Below are 20,357 nucleotides of genomic sequence, written 5' to 3'. Positions count from 1 at the left end.
ATAAGGGGGAGCCTATTCAGTTTCTTGCTTATGAGGATCGAGTTTTGAGAAGTCGACATATACTAATTGTTAAAGTACTGTGCAGTAATTTTACCCCTCTCGAGGCCACTTGGGAGACACAAAAATCTATGAAGGAGCAATTTCCTCAACTTTTTTAGTCAGATAAAATTTTGAGGAAGACATTTTCTTAAAAGGGGGAGTTGTCACATCTCTAATTTTTTGGGGTTAAATTTTAGTTTGTGGAAGTATTGTGATAGGTTTTAAAATTTATAAAAGTTTGAGGATTAGGGTCTTAATTAACCCAAAGTTTTTGGGTATTTTAAATACCCACTCTTCATTATTTCTTTTTTTTTTCCATCTCTACAACCCAACCATTTCTTTTTTTTCTCTCTCTCGCCTAGCCCGTCGTGTTTCCCCATTTTGATTTATTTTGTCACCATCTGTGTCGCAGTGAGTCTCACCATAGGAACTATTGTGCTCGTCCCATCATCGTCAATCTTATAGTGGTCTTGTTGTTTCCATCGTCATCAGTGTTAGCTTTTTCGAAGAAGAAGTTTTGGGTTTTGTTAAAATACTATATATGTTGATCTTTTGGAGAAATTAACACTTGTAAGTGACTCCCTGTAGTCTAAAATGAAATTTTGGATTTTTTTTATTTTCTTAACCATCGTAGAGTGCTCCATGTTCCCCACGTACCACCTTGTGCGTGTGGGAATGCTTCAAGCGATTTAAACTCTAAACCATTAAATTGGTCTACCTAGAATGGTTCGCCTAGAACCGTTGGTTGGACCATTAACCAAACTGAACCAAACCGTTGACCGTTGACTTTGACCATTGACTTTGATTGTTGACTTTGAGCATTAAGTTTTTCCATTGGCCCCTATCTTTATATTTTTCGATGTCTTATGTCTATTTTGCCTAAAAATCCTATTTGCGTAATTTATCGATTAAAGTCTTAATTATGTTAAGTAAATAGTGAGATTTTGGACTCACTTTTTGTTGTTATGTTCTAAAGGTGAACATGTGTCTCCACATCACTCTCCAGTAGATCCTGCCCACTCTCATTCAGCTCAATTCGATTTTGTACGTTCGTCTTAAGATATGCTTAATTGATATTTAGTGACTTAATAGTTTATTTCTGCTTAGATAAATGATTTTCGTACTCTTACAATAATGTATTATTATTGGGTCTCCAAACCGTATGACCTTGTACTACCAATCATGGGAGGCGTAGGGATTAGTTGACATCAATTAGCTATTGTAGGGTTTAGGGTTTAGGGTTTAGGGTTATTAAAAAGAATGGATCATTGCGCCTACGCATTGATTATCGAAAGTTAAATAAGTTGACAATTAAAAAATATCCATTATCGCTCATTGATTATCTGTTTGATCAATTCAGAGGTGCAACTAGTTTCTCCAATACTGATTTTTGGTCTTGTTATTATCAGCTTAAGGTGAAAGATTATGATATTCCAATGACAATTTTTCGGACTTGATATAGTCATTATGATTTCTTAGTGACGACATTTGAGTTGTCTAATGCACCTGTTGCCTTTATGGATATGATAAACCATGTATTCCAATCGTATTTGGATTAGTTTGTTTTTGATTTTATAGAAGATATCCCAATTTACTCGAAGTCTAACGCTGAGCACGATGAACATTTGAGAATTGTTTTGTAGACCTTGAAGGAAAAGAAAATTTATGCGAATTCAGTAAGTGTGAATTCTGACTTAAAGAAGTGATGTTCTTAGGTTACATTATTTCTCCTAAGGATATTTTTGTTGACAATTAAAAAAATATCCATTACCATGCATTGATGATCTATTTGATCAGTTCCGAGGTGCAACTGTTTTCTCCAAGATTGATATTTTGTTTGGCTATTATCAGTTTAAGGTGAAAGATTTTGATATTCCAAAAATAAAATTTTGGACTCGATATGATGAACCAGATATTCCAATTGTATCTGGATTAGTTTGTCATTGTTTTTATAGACGATATCCTGATTTACGCGAAGTTTGAGGCTGAGCACGAAGAGCATTTGAGAGTTGTTTTGTAGTCCATGAAGGAAAACAAACTTTGTGTGAATTTTAGTAAGTGTTAATTATGGCTTAACGAAGTAATTTCTTAGGTTACATTATTTCTTCTAAGGGTATTTATGTTCATCTGAAGAAGATTGAGGCTATCCTGAACTGGAAACAACCTGAGAATATGGTTGTGGTATGTAGTTTTCTAGGTTTGGCATGTTATTATCAAAGGTTTGTAGGGGGTTTTCAATTATTGCTACCCATTTGACAAAACTTTTAAGAAAGAATATACCTTTTTTTCTTAGGTAAAGCTTAATAGTCAGGTTTTGAGTAATTGAAATTAGTTTTGATTCAATCAGATTATGGTAAAGATTATACAATTTACAGTGATGCTTCACACACTAGTTGGGTTCTGTTCTGATGAAGGATGTGAGAGTAGGAGCTTATGTGTCTTGTCAGGTGAAGATGCATGAGTGTAACTACCCTACTCATGATCTAGAGTTAGCTACAGTTGTTTTTGTCATGAAAATAATGATGCACTATCTTTTGGGGAGAAGTGATATATATATATCGTCCATAAACTTTTGAAATGTCTATTGACTCAGAAGGATTATGATTTTGAGATTGAGTATCACTATGGGAAGACCATTGTAGTTACTGATGCTTTGAGTTATAGAGAGACTACTGATTTGCTGATTATGTTCACTAACATTATATGATGATGGTACTTTGTTAGTTGGACTTCGAGTTAAGCCTACCCTAGAAGCTGAGATTAAATTGAGGCAATCTATCGACCCATCCTTGTTTCCATTTACAAAACGAGCTTAGAAGGGTTCTAGTTCTGAGTACACATTCAATGAGGATGGTGTATTATGCTTCCGAGGATGTTATTGTGTTCCAAATGACCCTGAGTTACAGAATACTATTTTGCAGAAAGCTCAAGATAGTCCTTATTCTATGCATCTCGTTCGTGTTAAGATGTATTGAAATCTCATATATAGGTACTATTGGTCTAGTTTAAAAAGATATGTAATTGATTATGTGGTTTTTGATCTATTAGCAAGTAAATCTTTAGCATCAGTTTTCATCTAGTTTACTTCAACCCATTCAGATTCTAGTATGGAAATAGAAGCGAATAACTATTGAATTTACCAGTGGATTACCTTTGACGCAATCCAAGAAAGATTTAGTTTGGGTTATCGTTGATCATCATACCAAGTCGGTTCACTTCATTCTGGTTTAGACTAGTTATACCCTAGTTAGAATAAATTACTTGTATATTTATGAGATTATTCACCTTCATGGGGTTCATTTTTCTATTTTTATGATCAAGATCTTAGGTTTATGTCTTAATTTTGGAAGGCTCTTCATGAGGCTCTGGGTACTAGATTGAGTTTCAATACGGCTTATCACTCGTAGTCTAATGGTCAGTTTGAGAAGGTTATTCAAATTTTGGAAAATATGTTGAGAGGATAGGTTATAGATTTTTGGGGTTGTTGGGAGGATACTAGCCATTGGTTGAGTTTGCCTACAATAACAGTTATCATACCAGTATTCAAATACAACCGTATGAGGCCTTTTATACTCGTAGGTGTCGTACTCCATTATTTTGAATTGAACTATATGAGAGGAGGATTATAGGACCCGATCTTATTTAGGAGATCGAGGGTATAATTAGGATGATTTAAGATAGGCTTAAGACTGATTTTGATAGGCAAAAGTCTTATTCTGATATGAAGAGACATGATATCGAGTTCATTATATTTGATCAAGTCTTTCTAAAAGTATCTCGTTGGAAAAAGGTTTTGTGGTTCGATCGTAATAGAAAGTTTAGTCTGAGGTTTATTGGACCTTATCAGGTTTTACATCATGTTAGACCAGTTGCGTATTAGCTTGAGTTACAATTTTCATCCGTCTTATATCATTTTTGTCGAGGATGTTGAGTTGAGACCTGATCTGAGTTATAAGGGGGAGCCTATTCAGTTTCTTGCTTATGAGGATCATGTTTTGAGAAATCGATATATACTAATTATTAAAGTACTGTGGAGTAATTTTACGCCTCTCTAGGCCACCTCGGTGACACAAAAATCTATGAAGGAGCAATTTCCTCAACTCTTTTAGTCAGATAAAATTTTAAGGAAGACATTTTCTTTAAAGGGGGAGTTGTCACATCTTTAATTTTTTGGGGTTAAATTTTAATTTGTGGAAGTATTGTGGTAGGTTTTAAAATTTATAAAAGTTTAAGGATTAGGGTCTTAATTAACCCAAATTTTTTGGGTATTTTAAATACCCACTCTTCATTATTTCTTTTTTTTTTTCCATCTCTACAACCCAACCATTTCTTTTTTTCTCTCTCTCACCTAGCCCGTCGTGTTTCCCCATTTTGATTTGTTTTGTCACCATCTGTGTCGCAGTGAGTCTCACCGTAGGAACTATTGTGCTCGTCCCATCATCGTCGATCTTATAGTGGTCTTGGTGTTTCTATCGTCATCAGTGTCAGCTTTTTCGAAGAAGAAGTTTTGGGTTTTGTTAGAATACTATATATGTTGATCTTTTGGAGAAATTAACACTTGTAAGTGACTCCCTGTAGTCTAAAATGAAATTTTGGATTTTTTTATTTTCTCAACCATCGTAGAGTGCTCCATGTGCCCCACGTGCCACCTTGTGCGTGTGGGAATGCTTCAAGCGGTTTAAACTCTAAACCATTAAATTGGTCTACCTAGAATGGTTTTGCCTAGAACCGTTGATTGGACCATTAACCAAACTGAACCAAACCGTTGACCGTTGACTTTGACCGTTGACTTTGATTGTTGACTTTGATTGTTGACTTTGAGCACTAAGTTTTTCCATTGGCCCCTATCTTTATATTTTTCGATGTCTTATGTCTATTTTGCCTAAAAATCCTATTTGTGTAATTTATCGATTAAAGTCTTAATTATGTTAAGTAAATAGTGAGATTTTGGACTCACTTTTTGTTGTTATGTTCTAAAGGTGAACATGTGTCTCCACATCACTCTCCAGTAGATCCTGTCCACTCTCATTCAGCTCAATTCGATTTCGTACCTTCGTATTAAGATATGCTTAATTGATATTTAGTGACTTAATAGTTTGTTTCTGCTTAGATAAATGATTTTCGTACTCTTACAATAATGTATTATTATTGGGTCTCCAAACCGTATGACCTTGTACTACCAATCATGAGAGGCGTAGGGATTAGTTGACTCCAATTAGCTATTGTAGGGTTTAGGGTTATGAAAAAGAATGGATCATTGCGCCTATGCATTGATTATCGAAAGTTAAATAAGTTGACAATTAAAAAATATCCATTATCGCTATTTGATTATTTGTTTGATCAATTCTGAGGTGCAACTAGTTTCTCCAATACTGATTTTTGGTCTTGTTATTATCAGCTTAAGGTGAAAGATTATGATATTCCAATGAAGATTTTTCGGACTTGATATGGTCATTATGATTTCTTAGTGACGACATTTGAGTTGTCTAATGCACCTGTTGCCTTTATGGATATGATAAACCATGTATTCCAATCGTATTTAGATTAGTTTTTTTTTTTTTGATTTTATAGAAGATATCCCGATTTACTCGAAGTCTAACGCTGAGCACGATGAACATTTGAGAATTGTTTTGTAGACCTTGAAGGAAAAGAAAATTTATGCAAATTCAGTAAGTGTGAATTCTGACTTAAAGAAGTAATGTTCTTAGGTTACATTATTTCTCCTAAGGATATTTTTGTTGACAATTAAAAAAATATCCATTACCATGCATTGATGATCTATTTGATCAGTTCCGAGGTGCAACTGTTTTCTCCAAGATTGATATTTTGTTTGGCTATTATCAGTTTAAGGTGAAAGATTTTGATATTCCAAAAATAAAATTTTGGACTCGATATGATGAACCAGATATTCCAATTGTATCTGGATTAGTTTGTCATTGTTTTTATAGATGATATCCTGATTTACGCGAAGTTTGAGGCTGAGCACGAAGAGCATTTGAGAGTTGTTTTGTAGTCCATGAAGGAAAACAAACTTTGTGTGAATTTTAGTAAGTGTTAATTATGGCTTAACGAAGTAATTTCTTAGGTTACATTATTTCTTCTAAGGGTATTTATGTTCATCTGAAGAAGATTGAGGCTATCCTGAACTGGAAACAACATGAGAATTTGGTTGTGGTATGTAGTTTTCTAGGTTTGGCATGTTATTATCAAAAGTTTGTAGGGGGTTTTCAATTATTGCTACCCATTTGACAAAACTTTTAAGAAAGAATATACCTTTTTTTCTTAGGTAAAGCTTAATAGTCAGGTTTTGAGTAATTGAAATTAGTTTTGATTCAATCAGATTCTGGTAAAGATTATACAATTTACAGTGATGCTTCACACACTAGTTGGGTTCTGTTCTGATGCAGGATGTGAGAGTAGGAGCTTATGTGTCTTGTCAGGTGAAGATGCATGAGTGTAACTACCCTACTCATGATCTAGAGTTAGCTACAGTTGTTTTTGTCATGAAAATAATGATGCACTATCTTTTGGGGAGAAGTGATATATATATATCGTCCATAAACTTTTGAAATGTCTATTGACTCAGATGGATTATGATTTTGAGATTGAGTATCACTATGGGAAGACCATTGTAGTTACTGATGCTTTGAGTCATAGAGAGACTACTGATTTGCTGATTATGTTCACTAACATTATATGATGATGGTACTTTGTTAGTTGGACTTCGAGTTAAGCCTACCCTAGAAGCTGAGATTAAATTGAGGCAATCTATCGACACATCCTTGTTTCCATTGCAAAACGAGCTTAGCAGGGTTCTAGTTCTGAGTACACATTCAATGAGGATGGTGTATTATGCTTCCGATGATGTTATTGTGTGCCAAATGACCCTGAGTTACAGAATACTATTTTGATGGAAGCTCATGATAGTCCTTATTCTATGCATCTCGTTGGTGTTAAGATGTATTGAAATCTCATATATAGATACTATTGATCTAGTTTAAAAAGATATGTAATTGATTATGTGGTTTTTGATCTATCAGCAAGTAAATCCTGAGCATCAGTTTTCATCTAGTTTACTTCAACCCATTCAGATTCTAGTATGGAAATAGAAGCGAATAACTATTGAATTTACCAGTGGATTACCTTTGATGCAATCCAAGAAAGATTTAGTTTGGGTTATCGTTGATCATCTTACTAAGTCGGTTCACTTCATTCTGGTTTAGACTAGTTATACCCTAGATAGAATAACTTAGTTGTATATTTATGAGATTATTCACCTTCATGGGGTTCCTTTTTCTATTGTTTATGATCAAGATCTTACGTTTATGTCTTAATTTTGGAAGGCTCTTCATGAGGCTCTGGGTACTAGATTTAGTTTCAATACGGCTTATCACTCGTAGTCTAATGGTCAGTTTGAGAAGGTTATTCAAATTTTGGAGAATATGTTGAGAGGATAGGTTATAGATTTTTGGGGTAGTTGGGAGGATACTAGCCATTGGTTGAGATCATACCAGTATTCAAATAGAACCGTGTGAGGCCTTTTACACTTGTAGGTGTCGTACTCCATTATTTTGAATTGAATTATATGAGAGGAGGATTGTAGGACCCGATCTTATTTAGGAGATCGAGGGTATAATTAGGTTGATTTAAGATAGGCTTAAGACTGATTTTGATAGGCAAAAGTCTTATTCTGATATGAAGAGACATGATATCGAGTTCATTGTATGTGATCAAGTCTTTCTAAAAGTATCTCGTTGGAAAAAGGTTTTGTGGTTTGATCGTAATGAAAAGGTAAGTCTGAGGTTTATTGGACCTTATCAGGTTTAACGTCATGTTGGACCAGTTACGTATTAGCTTGAGTTACAATTTTCATCCGTCTCATATCATTTTTGTCGATGATGTTGAGTTGAGACCTGATCTGAGTTATAAGGGGGAGCCTATTCAGTTTCTTGCTTATGAGGATCGAGTTTTGAGAAGTCGACATATACTAATTGTTAAAGTACTGTGGAGTAATTTTACCCCTCTTGAGGCCACCTGGGAGACACAAAAATCTATGAAGGAGCAATATCCTCAACTTTTTTAGTCAGATAAAATTTTGAGGAAGTCATTTTCTTAAAAGGGGGAGTTGTCACATCTCTAATTTTTTGGGGTTAAATTTTAATTTTTGGAAGTATTGTGATAGGTTTTAAAAATTTTAAAAGTTTGAGGATTAGGGTCTTAATTAACCCAAATTTTTTGGGTATTTTAAATACCCACTCTTCATTATTTCTTTTTTTTTTTCCATCTCTACAACCCAACCATTTCTTTTTTTCTCTCTCACCTAGCCCGTCGTGTTTCCCCATTTTGATTTGTTTTGTCACCATCTGTGTCGCAGTGAGTCTCACCATAGGAACTATTGTGCTCGTCCCATCATCGTCGATCTTATAGTGGTCTTGTTGTTTCTATCGTCATCAGTGTTAGCTTTTTCATAGAAGAAGTTTTGGGTTTTGTTAAAATACTATATATGTTGATCTTTTTGAGAAATTAACACTTGTAAGTGCCTCCCTGCAATCTAAAATGAAATTTTGGATTTTTTTTTATTTTCTCAACCATCGTAGAGTGCTCCATGTTCCCCACGTGCCACCTTGTGCGTGTGGGAATGCTTCAAGCGGTTTAAACTCTAAACCATTAAATTGGTTTACCTAGAATGGTTTGCCTAGAACCGTTGATTGGACCATTGACCAAACTGAACAAAACCGGTGACTGTTGACTTTGACCATTGACTTTGATTTTTGACTTTGATTGTTGACTTTGAGCACTAAGTTTTTCCATTGGCCCCTATCTTTATGTTTTTCGATGTCTTGTGTCTGTTTTGCCTAAAAATCCTATTTGCGTAATTTATCGCTTAAAGTCTTAATTATGTTAAGTAAATAGTGAGATTTTGGACTCACTTTTTGTTGTTATGTTCTAAAGGTGAACATGTGTCTCCACATCACTCTCCAGTAGATCCTGCCCACTCTTATTCAGCTCAATTTGATTTCGCATGTTCGTCTTAAGATATGCTTAATTGATATTTAGTGACTTAATAGTCTGTTTCTGCTTAGATAAATGATTTTCGTACTCTTACAATAATGTATTATTATTGGGTCTCCAAACCGAATGACCTTGTACTACCAATCATGGGAGGCGTAGGGATTAGTTGACACCGATTAGCTGTTATAGGCATGTCCCTTTAACCTATTCGATACATTTAATATTTTAAGATATTATGATGTATGTTACTATTTGTACACATGTTCGTAAACTAATTATATTTATCTATAATATGTTTGAATTCTGATTAATATTACATCATTATTAATTTGTATATTGATGCATTTCTGTCATCTGCATGAGATTTTATCGTCCTGTTTCTGCATGGGATCCTCTACAGAGGGCAACAGCCTCGTCCTAATTTTGTTTGGGATTCTTTTCGGAGGGCTATATCCCTATTCTAATTTATGTATTCTGGTTTGGACACCTCTTTGAAGGGTAATGTTTCCATCCTATTTATCCACGACGAAAGGTAAAATTGTCGACTATTGATGCTACATTCTTATGAACTATTTTTGATGCTATTGTTTACACATTACTTGTGTTGTTATATATATATATATATATATATATATATATATATCAATATTTGTTTTACTTAGGACACACATTGAGATTTTTAGCTCACTTTATAGTTTTTGTCTTATTTTTAGATCATTTCGACTATTAAGATTACAACTAGTACTTGGAGGATTATTTAGTAACACATTTTCCTTTCAGACGCCGTGTGGATATTTTCAAACTTTATATTACATATTCTTCATTGATTTTTATTATATAACTTATATGGGACTTTGGGATATTGTGTTTTCACATATTTTGGACTTTTAACTCGTATTATAGTTTGTATTATGAACTCTTATTATGTTTACGAAGTTATATTTATTTCTTGACGATGCATGTTATAAACTGAAATTTCATTATTTTTGTTAATTTGAATTGATGTGGTCTCCGAGATTCAATCGTAACGTCTAGGTCGAATCTAGGGGTTATAATAGGATTTATTTTTCTTTTAATTTGTGTATCTAGTATTCATGAAAGATACGAGGGTTTTTCCTTTTAGGATTCTTTTGGAGACCTATAAATAAGCATTCATCTTATGTAAAAGGAGAGAAAAAAATGGAGAAAAAGAGAGTGAGAGAGAGTTACCCAAATTATTTTAATCCAAAAAGAAGGCAATAAAAGAATATTTTTTCTTTAAAGGTATTTTTTATTGTTTTGTTTGTGCTCTTGTTGTTCAGATCGCTTGGTCATAGTTTTTTTTTTTTTAAACTCCATCAAAGAGAGAACCAATGAAAAAAATGAAAAAACTTCAAATAAATCTTCATAGATTTAGTTTTTCTTGAGATTTCTCGATCAAAATCGGTGGTGGATCATTAGTGGGAAATGTATATATTTTTATTTTATTCAAAATTTGGAATAAAGAAAATAAATTATCTTTTAAAAAAAATTATTTTTATTAAATAATTCTACTACCTAATCCAGATCTCTATAGGATCCGCGTGTTTTCACATAGGTAAGAGATAATTCTTTTCACAATCCTTTCATTTATTCTGAGAAAAATTAATTTAGTTATATTCCATTTTCATTACTAAATTTATTTTTTAATTTTATTATTTTCTTAATTTGCTTCACCATTTTCTTAATTTACTTCACCATTTTCTTACTTGATTTGATTTAGTTTTTCTTTATTTTTTTTCTTTTGCCTTAATTATGCTACAGCCTCCACTTTTTTTCCTAGTTTTATTTTTTTTCTTTAATTTGATTTGATTTCATTTCCCTTTTCTTTTCTGTTTTAATTATTTATTATACTTGATCCGTTTTAGATTCATCTTAAAAATTAACAATAATTTAATTTTTTTCATTTTTTTAATTTAATATTTTAAAATTATTTTTTAAAATTACTTTTTCTCTTTACATTTATGATTCATTCATTTATTTTCATATTTATTTATTCTCACGTCATTTAAATATTTCTTTTTTTATTCATTTCAGTATTAATTTACCCTTTCACGTACGTTTTTAGGTTATTTTTTATTTTGGTACATGTGACCCTTTTATCTCACTTTTGCATATTAGACTCAACTGTTTTTATTATTTATTTCATACTCTGATTTATTTAAATTTTATAATGGTACACTCTCAAAGATAAAATATTTTGGATCTTATCTTTAAAATTCAGTTCTAACTTCAATTTTCTCAATTAAGACAATCCATAATTATATTGGTATCGAATGGGTGATGTAGTGGTGTTCATCCTTCCAAACACGTAACAGACTCTCAAACCCTTTTAAATGAATCTATGGTAAGAAGTAGATCCGTTAAAAGATAAAATTTAAGTATCTGACCTTTCCTAATCCAAAAGGTTGATGACAATTCCAAGAAGGTAAAATTCATTTTAAGTCGAAATGTGATCTCGGGCCAATGACCATTGCAATAGCTTGGCGACTCCATTTTGTACATGAAGAGAGTCAAGTCATAATCTGTTATTGGTTGTTTGAGACTTTATTTAGTTTTTAGATCCTTTTAATTTACCTTTGAGAATTTTTTTCTATTATTGTAAATAGTTGTAATGGTGTGTGCTTTCAGTGATTTTTTAAAACAAAAGCATTGCATCTTTTAAGCTCTATACCCAATTTTATCCCTATCAAGTAGGGGTCAAAACAAAACCTTCTTGAGAATTTATTCGTTGTGCTGACCTAGCAAGTAGCCTTCGAGATTCATGTACCCTTTTGTATTCGTGAGAATTTATTCTCCGTGAAGACATATTAGAATGTATCTTCTCAAGTTTAACTCATTTCATATGAATATGTGATGGGTTTAGGATCAATGGTTTGGTAAAGCCCAATGGGACACAAACAAGGATAACTCGGGTACCTTTCTAGAACCAAATTGTGTTACAATGAAATAGAGCCCACGCTAAGGTCATGTTAAAACTCTAAGATGCTTGAATTCTCTTACCTTACCTCTTTATTTATTTCTAAAATCACGTGAACTAGAAATGTATGCGATTAGGATTTATTATTTTGCCAGAAACCATGTGAGATAGAAATTATGTTCGGGTAGGAACAAAAGCATTTGAGGTAGATATCATGTGGGATAAGAATTGTTATAATTTTAATTTTAATTAGTAATTTACCTTACTAACTTATTTCTTTTGTTTTCTTTCTTTGTTTTCATTTTTTCCATCATTTACATCATCATAACATAGAGGTGTCGATCCACTAGGTGGTGGTTAAATTGGAATAGTTTTCGTTAATGGACAAATGGTTTATAATGGAAGAAATTAAGAATGCGGAGGTACGTCAGTATGGTTTTAGAAAGACCTCTCCAAAAAGCACCAAGGACAAGAAAGAAGCAAAAATGATGCTTTAAAGAAGCACATAGCCGAGCTAGAAAACATTGTGAAAGAATATAAGCAGAAGACAGGTAAGTCCCTTATGATGGAGCACTGCAGTGGCGATATCGCTAAGAAGAGTCCTAGCGAGAAGTTAAAGCAAGAGATGCAATTATTCAAAAAAAATTGAAGCATAAGATGGCTCAGTCTAGCTAGAGAAGTTGGAGCTGTATGCAAGGTTATCCAGTTAGTGTCCGAGGAAGCGAAAATAATTGTCAACTAGTTGGAGACATTTAAGAGTTTAGAGGACCCAACCAAGATTTATCTCTGAAATGTTTTTTGTTTCTTTGAAGTAAAACTTTTGTTCGATTAAAATTGTTCTATAAAAATTACTTTTAGGATCAATGTATTGCCCTTTTCTTTCATTTTACATCTTAAATTTGTATATGTGCATTTTGTGTGTGCATCTTGGAGTTATAAAATAGGACTCTTTAACTCTAATAACTCGAAATTTTTTTATTTGACTTGATTGTCCACCTCTTGATCTATCTCGGACATTTTTGAGGCCTTGAGGAAAACTAAAATGTAAGCCCTTATAAAACGAAAGTATATTTTATTACTTTGAACAATTAATTTGATATTATTTTAATAAATTATAGAAAAATAATTAAATTAAGGTTACTTTGCAGGTTGTCATTAGGGTGCACCCTGAGCAACTGCTCAGGCCCCTGATTTTTTTTATTATATTTTTTATGTTTATAGTTGAGTGCTTTAATTTTTTTCAATTTTATTTTTATTTTTATAATTAAGGTCCCTAATTTTTATAATCCTACTTTTTTATTTTTATAACTGATTCCCTTATTTTTTTTCAATCGTACTTTTTTACATTTATAATTGATGACCACAAATTTTTCAATCTCATTTTGTATCTTTATAATTGAGTTCTAATTTTTTAAGTCTCAATTTCTACGTTTATAATTGAGGTTCCTTAGTTTTTAATCTCACATTTTACTTTTATAAGTTATTTTTTTCAATATCATTTTTTACTTATATAATTTAGGCCTTAGTTTTTCTTATTCTCACTTTTTACCTTTAAAATTGAGACCCTTGATTTTTTTAGTCTCACACTTTATATTTATAATTGAGCTCGTTAATTTTTTTCAATCATACATTTTACTTTTATAATTTAAGCCCTTAATTTAACCATTCTTCTACGATTTATTAATATAATATTAAATTAAATTTTCAAAGTAATAGAATATACTTTTGCTTTATAACTACTTTTATTTTTATTTAAATCTCCGAGTGTTTTGCACAGTTAATATTGAGTTAATTTTTTAAGGTTAATATTGAGTTTGAATATTTAGATTTTATTTTTAAGAAGCAAAGTTAAACATCATAAATAAAAGAAAAACTAAAATCTAATTCAAATCAAATTTTAATTTTCAGAAATTCATGATTCAAACCCTATCAAAGAGTTGCAGCAGTACAGCCCAAACTGCCCAATAGATACTGTTCCAAAGAATTTGTGGGTTTACCTCGCAAAACATAAAGCTTTACTTCTCCTCATCCGAGTGATTCATTTCAAGAAGCTGATTAGAATCCAGTCAACTCAAAAAACATGCTTCAATTCATATAAAGATCCTCTCACTTCTAACAACTAGGTAGAATAATCCGAATTCGAATGTTAAATATATATATATATGTATGTGAGTGTATATGTGTTGGTGTGGCGGCAAAAAGAATGAAGAAAGCACAACTATTGCTGTGGGGCTTTCCGAGCATATGCCAACACCATGATAAAATCCTTTGCAGAAGAACCAACCGATGCCGCTACTCGCCGTGACGTCGATGCTCTTTGTAGCCACCAATGGACTAAATTATGCAACTGCAATGTGGGAACCACAGGCTGCCCCATAAATTTGATCTCAACCTGTCAAAAATGTAAATAAAGACCGATACAACTTGTTTTGTCATCGACAATGATTACCAATTGAAGTATCACAATGGCTGAAACTACTGCATCTTTACTGCAACATGCTTTGCCTAACCTATTTTCTAAGCAGAAGAATACACAAAATGCATCAAAATTCAAGGAAAGATCAACTCACCTCAGCTTCGTCGGTGAGGTTCAATTTCTTCATCAGGTATTTTTGGATAGAAGAAACAGGTATATTTCCATCCCTGTCACAGAATGAGAGAACGATGAAAACTGTCCTATAATTAAATGATTTTCTTTCAAATTAATCGAATACAGATCATTCTACCATTTCAAGAGTCAAGAGATAACTTCAAGTTTCAGGATTTCATAGCAACACTTGATGAACAAAATATTTTAACGGAATTGGTTATGGAAAATATCTACTTGGCTGTCCATGTATCAACAGAAAATTCAGTAGCTACCGCAACCCAAGTTTTCATAAGGTGAAACTCCGGGTGCAGGGTTATGCAGCAGACCAACGAGATATTAGTAGCATCTTTTCCTTCACTCCTCTCTTTCTGCTCTCACACACCATTAAACATTTCCTTTATAACTCCAAGTTATCTATGTCTAGGACCTTATAGATTCCAGCATTTTATTATTTATTGAATTCGTTTGATAGGTCTCTAAATCGGTCTGTTTTTTTTTTCTGTATGCCAAGCCATACGCTAGGAGATTATGGTACAGAAAAAGGCCAGCCAACAGGTTAGAATATATATATATATAATAAGCTATTCTAAGACTCAAGCAAAAGAAACTTACTTTATCCTTAGGAAATTTGCAGGAATTTGAGGGAGGGGTGCATCTCCTTCCCTAAAAGCATTGATAATTGAATCAGTTAATTAGCAAGACAAAATAATCTTAAACTAACTATGTTATCCATTTTAGTTTCGAAGGCAGAAATAAGTTCTTACTGCTCTTCAGAGGCCACTAACGAGAACCACACAGGTCCAATTCGTCTTTGATGCTTTGCACCAGCAGCATCTAGCACAGCTTGAGGAGATACGATAGAATCACCAAATCCCGAACCACTTTTTTGAAGGATCCTGCTCGACTTTTTAGTAGTCGTGGTTTCTGAATTTGCAGGACCAACATAATTCTTTTCATCCTTGACTTTTGTTCTGCAATAGTCTTTCCTGAGTGTGTTCTTGCACGTTTGAGCTTCAGGGATGGGGGCACAGATAGGTTCTAATCTAGAATCGGAGCCTTGTAAATTAGACTTTAAGGACTTGGTCCTATTTGCAACCTCCACCAAACAGTCCCATGATTTGCCACCGTTCTCTACTTTATCAGTTTGTTGGCTACGTTTGGCAGAAATACACTGTATTGCTCGAATTTTTAAGACAACATATGTTATCAAGTCTTATCTAAAATACTATTTCTTTTCAAGTAAATGGATGATTGAGAAAAACCGAGAAGTATTAAACAATATTGGACATTACAAGATACTTAAAACAGCATGTAGTATTAAAAAATGTACCTTTCTTTTATTCTGGGTGAATTTATATAGCGTTTGGGGTGAGCTTGCACTCTCTTGGTGATCCTCCACGGAGTCTCTCTCTCTTTTAACAGGCTTATCCATCGGAAAAACGGAACCTCGAAAAGCACTAGCCTTTCTGGCAAAACCTTTTGTTCTCCTCGCAGTCATGGTAGTTTGTGTTGATACTTTGGGGGCATTAACCACCAATGAAGATAGTGATCTCTCTTTTCTTCTAGTTGGCATTGTAACCGGAGGCAGAACTTCGGGTTCCTTTGCTTTTCTTCTTTTGAGAGGGAAGATTTTGGCCCTCACATCTTGCAAAGCGTGGTCTGGCCTGATTATCAAAAGCAGAGATGCATCTCAATACACATTAATTTTTCTAAAATATTGATTAACCAACATTATGCGTCGTTGCAGAGGGTCTATCAAGAAATGTACAGAAGATTACTCGGCAAAGCCAAAAGCTGCATGCAATAACGTGAATCCACCCATCTTTCTTTCCACTTCAACATATTTGACATTGATTTTAGCATCAAGAGACTTCCAATCCCGAAAAAGCAATGAGTTCTAGCATTTACATGACACGGCTAGATTCTGGCTAGATCACTTGAAATTGGTTAAGCTACACTCAAATCAACATATTCCACAATTTTCTTTCTTTAAGAACTTGGTAACAACGAGCTCCGCTGAGACCAGGCATTTAAGTCTAAAATTTATAGCACCAATGGCATGTAGAATCCACTTACAGATCTCAAAAATGAAGGAATAACTCCTAATTCTGAAAGACTAATGATCCTAAGGCATAAAGGACAAATCTTTTTGAGTATCCGACAAGATTAAAAGTTAAAACTAGAGGTGATTACTTCACGTATCAGAAGCAGTGGTCATATAGGAAACATCTAACATATTAGTTTTGAGTTATGAGACACAAGATACAGAGAAATATAAGTGAAGGAATAAGGATACCTTAACTTCTCCAACGGAACAGAACCCAAATCTATGTTGCATATCGGACAGCATTCTAAATCTTCGTCTTCTATCTTATCATATATGCACTTTCTGCAAACTACATAAAACTCAAAACAAACAAAATCAACCATAAACTTCTATTTATTGATTCACCTTACAAGGCAAAGGAAAAAAAAGATCACACGCATCAAACTTGCAAGAAAGTTCAAAGGAAACAAGCCCAGAAAGTGCAGTAATCAAAGCAACTTAAACATTACTGAAACTTGCATAATATTGGTTCCACTTCAAAAACAGGAAAAGTTCATCTTAAAGTTTGGATCTTGTTATGGACTTGTAAAACAAAAAAGAAGAACCCTTAGCTTAATGTGGAAAATGATTAATGATCCTATTCATAATAACAATAATATCAGATGAAGATATTGTGCGACATTAAAAAGTGTCTTAGGCATACTCATTAGCAAAATCCCGGAATTAAATGACATAAAAACCAAAATTATCAATCCGGTTCGGTTTTGTGGTTTTCAAATGTTCAACATCTTTCAAACTAGGGTAAAGTATATAAATGGTCCATCGACAATAAAGTGTTATTTATTGAGTTATCCAACTATTGAAATTTACAAAATGATCTTGAATATAAACCATTATTTTGTTAAGTCTTTGTTGAGCCTTGACTGTTAAAAGTTAAAAAAATATTCAATTGACTATTCATATCTTCCAATTAACAAGTTAAATAGTCATATAACCATATTCTAACTTTTAAGGTTGGATACTCAACAAAATAACACTCCACAACTTGTATGCTTTATCCTTCAAACTTTTAAGCTTAAAACAAGTGCAAACACATGCTTAAATTCACAAAAAAAAAATATTATTAGTTTCAAGTGTTTTGTAGGGAATTGTAAAATCATAATCTACACCGAGTCGAAAAAAAAATTCCCAACCGAATTAAACCACATAACTCGATTCATATAGTTTTTTCGATTTTCTTGATTTCATTAACCAGCTAGAAACAAGGTGGAACGAAACAAAAGCAGTAAATTGAACAGTAATGGAGGAGAAGAAATCAACATAGAAATCAATAAGAGAAACCCAGAAAACAAAACGGGGAAAACAAGAGCACCCAACCAAAAATATGAAATTTGAAAGAAAAAACAAACAAAGAGAAAGAGAAATCTCACATGTGTGAAGACATTCGGATATGGTGGTTGCATCTCTAACAAGCTTATTGCAAAGAGGACAACTCATGCATGCCGCAATCGCTTCTCTCCTCACTTTGACGACCTGATTCGCCATTATCCAACACCTTTACCTTCCCTCTGCTTATTATATACTCAATAATTAAGACAAACCCCACTTTGCACGTTATCGCTTCTCTTAATGCATGTCAATAACGAGAATCAAAAGGGGGGATTTTTTTACGTATATACGTTGATAAAAACCTGCAATGGAAATACGAGGAAGAAGAAGGGTGGGTTATTAGCAGAGAGGTCGATAGAGGATAGGGAAAAGGAAAACGAAAGGTAAGACATATGGCGGCGTAAAGCAGAGATGGAGAGTTTTTTTTTTTATTTGAAAGGAAAGGGGAAGGGATTGGGATTAAAGGGAAAAACGGATTAGGGGATGAGATGAGAGATAAAGGGCGATGTTCGACGCGGATTTTTGCAACGGAGAAGACGACGATGATCTGAAATCTAAACACTTTAACAAAACAACACACGAGTTTTCGGTTTCTTTTTTAATGTATCCTTCCTTTTTATTTTAGGGTTAAGTTCACACATGGTCCCATGACTATAGTTACTATTTTATTAAATACTTCGACTATTAAAATTTGTAAAATGATTCTTTAACTATATAGTGTTGATCTGTTGAGTCTTTGACTATTAAAAATTACAAAACTATCATCTGACTAGTTATTATATTTCAAACTCGTCATTTTCTATTAAAAATTGACTGTATTCTCAACTAAATGTTAACATACTAATTGTGATATGATAAAATATGATCTTAGAATCTCAAAGACTATTGTATCTCAATCATCATGTTAACGTCCAACTTAGACAACTGTCAATTTTTTAACAAAAATAATAAGTTTGGAATATAATGAATACTTAGGTGATCATTTTGTAAGTTTTAATAGTTGAGAGACTTAATAAGTAATATTCTATAGTAGGAAGATTATTTTATAACTTTTAATAGTTAATTGATTGAATTAAGTAATACATTATAGTCAGGGTCCATCTATGTACTTTACCCTTTATTTATATAAATACTTAGGATAAACTAAGTATTTAAGTCATCAATCTATTCTCACAGTTTAGGTCATCTAATTATATCTTTTCCGAAAATCACATATAATGTTATGTTTTGATATTGTTTTGATCACTCATCGTTAAAAAATAAACAAAATTATTTATGTGTATGTTTTTTATTTTTTAATAATGAAATGATATTATCTTATGATCGCACGTTAATATCACTATTTAATTTTTCATAGTGTATGACGGAAATAGAATCAAAATATAACATTAAATATAATTTTGGGTGACTAAATACGTAATTTATCCTAATATTTATACCGTGGAGAAGACTTTTGGGCCTCTTTCGCTGTATACGACGTCGTTGTACGGGGCATTAAATCCTTACCTTGATTCGCGGGTAATGATTTCTTTCGTAATATTATTTATGTTTAATTTGTGCTCATTTTTACTAGGTTGAAAAAAATATAATATATTGATACATTTATTATTTATAATATATTTTTTGGATAAAAATATTCTTGAATTAATAAATTTTTATTTTATTTTTTATTACAAATTTTTTATTAAATATTTCATTATTTAAGTTATAAATTTATTAAATATTTATATTTCATATTAGTTTAATATTTAAATGGTATTATATATTTAAATAATATTTTAATATTTAATTTATTTTATATGTTTATAATGTCTCCAGTATTATTTCTTTAAACATATTATCTAAATATTTAACTCATAATTCAAATTTAATTGAGGATATTTTATATAGATAATATAAATTTAATTTGAGTTTAAGTTTTATTTTTTATACGATAATTTGACTTACAAACTTATTACAGTGATAATTTAACTTAATTTTATTTAGATTTAAATGGATAACGAACGTATTAAAATTTTGTTTGATGTTCAGTAACTAACACTCTTTTGTTATCTTTTTGATTTGCGAGTCAAATAAAAATAATGAAATTACATCACCACACCTTAATTTTATTAGATTTCATAGTTTAAACGTCAAAGTTCACATTGTGTTCAATTTAATCCGTATCTTCACTAATATTTAAAATATAAAAAAGAGAATCGAGTAAACAAGTTTGTAAAAGTCTGGATTAACGAGATTATTAATGATCTTATAAATTAATTGATAAATGAACTTATTCGTTTATTTATTAAATAAACATAAAAAAAATTTCATACTCATTTATTTAATTTAATAAAAAAACG

At 32.2% G+C, this 20,357-nt stretch overlaps 1 protein-coding gene across 1 annotated transcript; it reads right to left on the bottom strand.

Moving 5' to 3' along the window:
* Positions 1–9,660: 9,660 nt before the first annotated feature.
* Positions 9,661–18,546, bottom strand: LOC120205003 (E3 ubiquitin protein ligase DRIP2-like). Its single transcript, XM_039204967.1, has 8 exons — positions 18,057–18,546; positions 16,876–16,975; positions 15,910–16,243; positions 15,344–15,750; positions 15,192–15,242; positions 14,560–14,632; positions 14,172–14,381; positions 9,661–9,694 (listed from the first exon to the last, which is right to left on the bottom strand). Exons 1-7 carry the CDS (start codon positions 18,169–18,171, stop codon positions 14,208–14,210), a joined length of 1,254 nt encoding a protein of 417 aa, XP_039060898.1. The 5' UTR covers positions 18,172–18,546; the 3' UTR covers positions 9,661–9,694; positions 14,172–14,207.
* Between the last annotated feature and the right edge of the window lie 1,811 nt (positions 18,547–20,357).

This window comes from Hibiscus syriacus, unplaced genomic scaffold (assembly GCF_006381635.1).
Source record: "Hibiscus syriacus cultivar Baekdansim isolate YM2019G1 unplaced genomic scaffold, ASM638163v2 tig00011824_pilon, whole genome shotgun sequence".
Lineage (NCBI taxonomy): Eukaryota > Viridiplantae > Streptophyta > Magnoliopsida > Malvales > Malvaceae > Hibiscus > Hibiscus syriacus.
Note: the sequence above shows the minus strand (reverse complement) of the source record. Positions and strands in the feature narration are given on the sequence as shown.

What these genes read in the sequence shown, in the direction of transcription:
- LOC120205003 (XM_039204967.1), bottom strand. Translation starts at nt 18,171, where the DNA reads ATGGCGAATCAGGTCGTCAAAGTGAGGAGAGAAGCGATTGCGGCATGC. An exon ending in ATCCGAATGTCTTCACACAT is followed by an intron (nt 16,976 to 18,056) that starts GTGAGATTTCTC and finishes AGTTTTATGTAG; the next exon opens with TTTGCAGAAAGTGCATATAT. An exon ending in GTTCCGTTGGAGAAGTTAAG is followed by an intron (nt 16,244 to 16,875) that starts GTATCCTTATTC and finishes TTTGATAATCAG; the next exon opens with GCCAGACCACGCTTTGCAAG.